The sequence below is a fragment of the Poecilia reticulata genome, linkage group LG12 (genome assembly GCF_000633615.1).
Source record: "Poecilia reticulata strain Guanapo linkage group LG12, Guppy_female_1.0+MT, whole genome shotgun sequence".
In the NCBI taxonomy this organism is placed as follows: domain Eukaryota; kingdom Metazoa; phylum Chordata; class Actinopteri; order Cyprinodontiformes; family Poeciliidae; genus Poecilia; species Poecilia reticulata.
Window position 1 is genome coordinate 13,904,128 of NC_024342.1, and position 6,081 is coordinate 13,910,208.

General features: G+C 39.5%; 1 protein-coding gene across 1 annotated transcript in view; it reads left to right on the plus strand.

The window, feature by feature from the left end:
- The first annotated feature begins 722 nt into the window (after nucleotides 1–722).
- Nucleotides 723–6,081, plus strand: part of adora2ab (adenosine A2a receptor b) — an 8,980-nt gene continuing 3,621 nt past the window's right edge. Inside the window, exons 1-3 of the mRNA XM_008423958.2 lie at nucleotides 723–947; nucleotides 4,657–5,181; nucleotides 5,341–5,472. Coding sequence (XP_008422180.1) covers nucleotides 4,982–5,181; nucleotides 5,341–5,472 — 332 coding nt within the window. The 5' untranslated portion in view covers nucleotides 723–947; nucleotides 4,657–4,981. The remainder of the gene's footprint in view (nucleotides 948–4,656; nucleotides 5,182–5,340; nucleotides 5,473–6,081) is intronic.

The window sequence follows — 6,081 nt, forward strand, 5'->3', positions numbered from 1 at the left end:
GTGTGTGTGTGCATGGTTGCTTGTCCTGTGTGTCTCTGTGTTGCCCCTGCGATGGATTGGCCTATCAAGGGTGTACCCCGCCTCTCCTACACCCCATCGAAGCTCTGCAAGGATAAGCGAATATAGAATATGAATGGAGGGTGCAGGGTGCTTTGTAGGTTAAAAATAAAATAAACACATTTAAATGTGAGGGGTGAGGCAACTTTTGCTGTCAGAGGCTGGAGGATGTCTGTAAGAAGCATCTTACTGACATTCAGTGAAAATGGAAAACTTAGGGGGCAGGGCGTCCCAACTTTTTCCTCCGTTTTTACCTTATTTACTAAGACATGTAAAAAAAACCCAACATATCAACAAATAACTGAATAGTTAAAGGTGTCATTTTTCCCACATGACTGTGTTTTGTACCGTTTCTTGCATGGTTTCACTTTTGTCATCTTCCGTTGTGGTTTACCTGATGCCCCCCCCCCCCGCCACCCACCCTTTTTTTTTTATTTATTTATTTTTTTTTTTTTTACCTAACCTCAGTCTCTCATACTCAAAGTGTTTCCCTTTCTTTAGAGGACTGAGGCTAAGTTATATCTCATCACATCGCTTTTTCTACCTTAAACATAATTTATGCCGTACTTTTCACAGTTTACTCGCGGGAGGACTCCGGGAGGGGGCGGGTCTCCACGCTGGAGCTACAAATGTGCGTCCTAAAAGTAGCAGCAATTTCGGGGAAGACGCACGCAAGCGGAGAGCCTGCTGCCGCTCTTCGTTTTCCTGTTGCGTCGCGTCGGTGCGCACCATCACTGGCAGCGCCCGTGGCGCGATCTCAGCAACTTTTTTTCCCCATCATGTTTCCTGTCTTCCAGTGTAACTTTTAAGCATTTTTTATTTTTATTTTTTTGCAGTTTCAGGGTTAACGAAAGACCCCCAGCATTGAGATCAACTCACTCATCCATCAGGTAAGGAAAGGAAGGATTACTTTTCCAAAATGCGTCAGTTGAAGGTAGTTTTAGGTTCTAATAATTGTATTCCGCGTGTTACACAAATATTACACTTTAAAACCAAAAGGGCCCTTGAAACAATATACACCCAGTGGGACTGTTATTCTTTAACCAGACTTGTACATATTTTTCTAACAATGAATGGCTCAGAATAAATATTTTATTGCATCCGTGTTCAGATTAAATGAAACTGTGCGTTGAGTTCCTGAGATCTAAAACGCCCCCCCAAAATCTAATGAAACTTCTGTAATGTCTATTTCCTCCTGTCTTAAAAAAACCTGTTTCTATTAATATGACAAAACCAGCAGCTTTCCTCATTTAAAAAAAAAAAGCATTTCTTTTCTAACTCTTGTTCTTGTTTTCCTTGGACTTTGTTGGAGCTGAGCTGATACATTGATTGACAGGGCAGTGGCAGATCTTTTCCAGCAGGATGTGCGTTTTCTTATCACCTCTTCCTCTGTTTCTCATAGGCATAATCAAAGTTTCTGGGTGCTTCTTGCCTCTCTTCCTGTCAGTCAGACCAGATGGAAAACGGTCTTTTCTTATATTTTGCCCAACTTTGATCAAATGTTTTCGCTTTCCGCCATGCTTTGGAGGATTTGCACACTAATCTGCTGCAACCTCAAGGGGTCTTTCACTGCAGCTGGATAAATCCTTGATTCTGAATTCCTAAACAGCAAAGCAGCAGAGGAAAAGTTGGACTTTGCGATAGCAGAACAGATTGCACGTCAAGATTACTGATGGTGGAGCTGCACGTTTGCGTGTGGCTCAGAGGGGTATGCTTAATGAAGTGTAAAGTGTCTAAAAATACCAGAATGAGAAATGTTTAAAACGGAAGCAAATTGTGCAAACTTCTGTTCTCTCTTTGTATTTTCAGTGTTTGCACTGACTGTTGCTCTAAGGCATTTTCCCCCTTAATGATTTCTCAGTGGAGCCAGGTGTTGGTTAGTTAACTTCTAGTGTTAGATTACACACAAGTGAGCCGAAACATAATGGGAAGCATGCACATTGTAAAGGTGTTCAGGACTGCCTGGGATGTTTATAGCAGTTGCATGCTTAGGCTCATGTTTTACACGCATGAGAATTAGGGAGGCTTTCCACAGATGCTTTTAGATCTCAGATTGGTAATTAGAGGTTTGATGATCACCCCAGTCTCATCTCATCTTTATAAATTGCTTTCTGAGAAGTGTTGACCAGACTTACTTACTCTTTCTTGCAAATGTCACACTTCTTGTGCATTTTCACTTTTTTTCTACGTATAAAAAAAGTACCAACCTCTGTGTGTTTTATTGGGATTTTATATGATAGACCGGCACAAACGGGTGTATAATTGTGAAATGGAAGTAAAATAACACAGCTTTCTTTATGGAAAAATAAAAATAATTATTTAAAGAAAGCCACGTTTTATGTAGGACACAACAAACAGACGTTGATTTAAATATCTGATGTATGTATGATGATTATTTTTGTCAAATGCTGCTTGTTTCAGAAATGGTTATTGTGGGGTTTTTTTGTATCATGTAAGGACTTTGAACTTCCTTGTAGCTGAAATGTGCTATTCAAATACACTTGACTTGGCTATGACTACTCAGAAGGAGTTACAATCTTTAGCAGCCAATATGGCAGCGACTTGGGTTCTTCACCAGTCAAAGCTTTATATAGGAGAGAGGCAATGAGAAATCCACTTGACTGGAGTTTGCCAAAAGGCATCTGGGAGAGAGACGAGAGAAAGAAAGTTAATTAGCTCTTGCTTGTTTTTCTGGGTTTTCCTGTACCTGGGTTCTGCTGCGAATAGGGGAATGACTCAGCAACATAAGAATATTTCGTTATCTCACAGCGGAAAGGTCTTTCACTGGAAAGCGAGCGTCATTGTCGAAGTGTAAGCAAGCATAATTTTTCAGCTTTACACCTCGGCATATTTACCCGTTGCACTGAAACTATAAATAAACCTCCATGTCTTCACTTCATTGACACCATAACGCAACTAATACCATATTAAACAGGCTTCAAGTTTTATTTCCTAAGATCCATATTTATTTTCTGCTTGTTAGTTTTGTTACCCAGGTCTTCTGTTTGTTTCTTTCCATTTTGAATGTTTTCCAATGTAAACTTGTAACGTTGTCTTGTTTTCATCTTTTGTTGGGGAAGATTCTGTTGAAGAACTACTTTCCTAATCATTGACATAGACTTTTCTGCATGTTGCTTGCTTGATCGTTCATGCAAATGTTTTTCTTCATATAAATAGATGTACGATGTAAAACAAAAAGAGCAATGGAAACGCATTAAGTCAATGTCCGAAGTGTAAATGTGACCTTTTGAGCAATCACCAGTGGTCTGTAGAAGTTTTTTCCATTTTGATTTTTCCTTTTCACCCCCTTGCTGATCAGTATAACTAAACTCCTCATTTTATTCCATGACTACCAATCAATGATACATTCATGAGTGTTTTTGTCAGTGTGGAAAGTAAATAGATACATAATTACTCAAGAACCGTGACGTAAAAGTGCTCCGAGCTTCAAACTAGGACTTTGATGACGTCATAACATTTCAGTTTTAACCAACTCATTTAAGAACTTATTTTAACTTTTAAAGGTCCATATAAGTTTGGAGCAAACGGCACGACAAGAAAATTAAGGAGGCACCAATTAAATTATTTTCTGACTTATGCTATCATTTTTCTAAATAGCTCATTGTTGGGATAAGGAAAATGAATCATTTCATTCAGGAATCAACTGCAAATTTAGCAGTACAAGTTAGGCTTTAACAATGGCAGAAGTATTATTTTGTACTCTTTCAATAAAAGCCACTAGTGCCAGGGGGTCTGAAAAAAATTATTTTCTTCTTGCCACTCTTACAGATTTAGTGTACACAACTATTTTATCTTATTTACTTTTTTAATTTAACCTTTATGTCACCAGGAGAATCCAATTACTTGAGATTAAAAAACTCTTTTTGCTAGAAAATCCTGGCCATGTCTTGCAGCAATTGCAGAACATTCACAATAAAAACAGAAAAAGTTAACGATGTCATAAATTATGTACATTTTTTTCTCCTCATCTCAATTATCTGTTTTATGTGGGTGTTTAAAAAAAAACCAACAATAAAGTACAATTAATTTTGTGGATGTAAACAAATCCGTTTGAAATGCCCCATAATTATTACATTTCATCTGATCTGATTTTTGATCTTACGTTTATTTTGGCTTTACTTCTGCTCTTTATCTTGTACAGTTGAGCTCACATCTCTGAGGTCATTATTGCTAAAGTTTGCTGACGTTGTTACAGGTTTGTGTAAGAACTCCTAATCTGCATACAAGATGCAGGGATTTCCTCAAAAAGAACTCTATTGGAGCTCCTTTGATTATGCAATAACATCAAACAGTTAAGTGTTTGAGTTATTTGTGTAATTATCTGTGAAAAGTATGTCAGTATCTCAAATGATAAGGGAGAGGGATTTTGGGAAACTGTCCCTAAATAAAAAGCCCCTTGTTGTCTTGTTTGATTTGACCCTGTATCCTTGTCATGCAGTGATAGATGGCTTTTTTGATGTGTGTGTGTGTGTATGTGTGTGTGTGCATGTAACTGCATGTCCATTGAACACAGTGTAATCTGTTTATACAAGCTAAACACACTAACACCATGTCCTCTCCCCTCTGTCCCTTCTCCAGATTACTTCTCTACTTTGGCAGCCCCTTCAGATGCGTCATCCTCAGCTGTATCGCTGTTCACTGAACAAAACTTGAAAAAGAGGAAGACTAACAGTCCAGCACAGCAGTGGTGACGGTAAACGGTGTGAGCGTAATCCGGCGTCGCGCGTGTGACGCTAGTGCTGGGAACTTTCTGCTTTGCCTCACTGTCGATGTGACACAATCCCTTTTGTCTCAAGTCGGACCGTGTGGTCAAGCAAGAAAATGTTGTGTCTGAAAACAAGATGAGGAGCTGATTGGATGGGATGAAAGTAGAAGGAAAGGAAAAAAAGAGGAAAAAACAACCATGCTGGAGCTCCACCAGGTGGTTTATATTGGCTTGGAGCTGCTGATTGCTCTCCTGGCTGTGGCTGGGAACACCCTGGTATGCTGGTCTGTCTGTCTGAATTCCAACCTGCAGAACATCACCAACTTCTTTGTGGTCTCACTGGCGGTTGCTGATATCGCTGTGGGGCTACTGGCAATTCCCTTCGCGATCACAATTAGGTATCATTTCCTCGTTTTTATCTAATTTAGGGCAAGGGTTAATGTTGTACCGCTGAAATATTACATTACGGCATGAGATGCATCCACTGGTGATTTCTTCTAATTGTTGTGATGGCTGCCTTTTTGTTCAGTAATGGTTCCTTTTTCATCCATATCCAGTGTGGGTTTCTGTGCCGACTTTTACGGTTGCCTGTTCATCGCCTGCTTTCTGCTCGTGCTCACACAGAGCTCCATCTTCAGTCTGCTGGCCATCGCTGTGGACCGCTACATCGCAATCAAGAATCCGCTCAGGTGAGAGCAAAGAACACATGATGTTTGAGTGAGACCAGAAACGTGCAAACGCTTACTTTCAGAAAAGAACTTTAATTAAGCCTCATCTGGAGAGATTTACGTTGATTCATCCATGACGAACAGATTTTTTTTTTCTGCCTCAAGGTGAAGTAAAGTTGCAGAATGTGACCTTTAGTACTCATTTAAATCAATATTGATTAAGTGCTACCTTGAATTTCCTTGTTGCTAATCTGGGTGCTTTTACAGAACAATGAGTGGTTGGTTAGTAACCGCTGCTCTCTCCTGTTAAGGAAGTTTCATCTTGTAAGCCACAACAGGTGATGCATTTGCATAAGCAGTTGGATAATGGCTTCAGTGTGTACTGAGTGCTAATACTGGTGCCATGAGCCTGCCAACCTGCCCACACAGGATCTCAGTCAAAAACAAAGTAACAGTGTTGAGTATTTGAACTAATGACTCAAGGACTTGCGGTTACTAATGTTTATTTTAGTTTTCCAGCTGAATTTGTTTATATTTGGAAATGTTCTCATTCATACTTGGTTCCGAGAAAAGTTTGGGAGCTTCAGCAAAAGTAATTAGTAATGACTACATGGAATAAATTTACCCCTA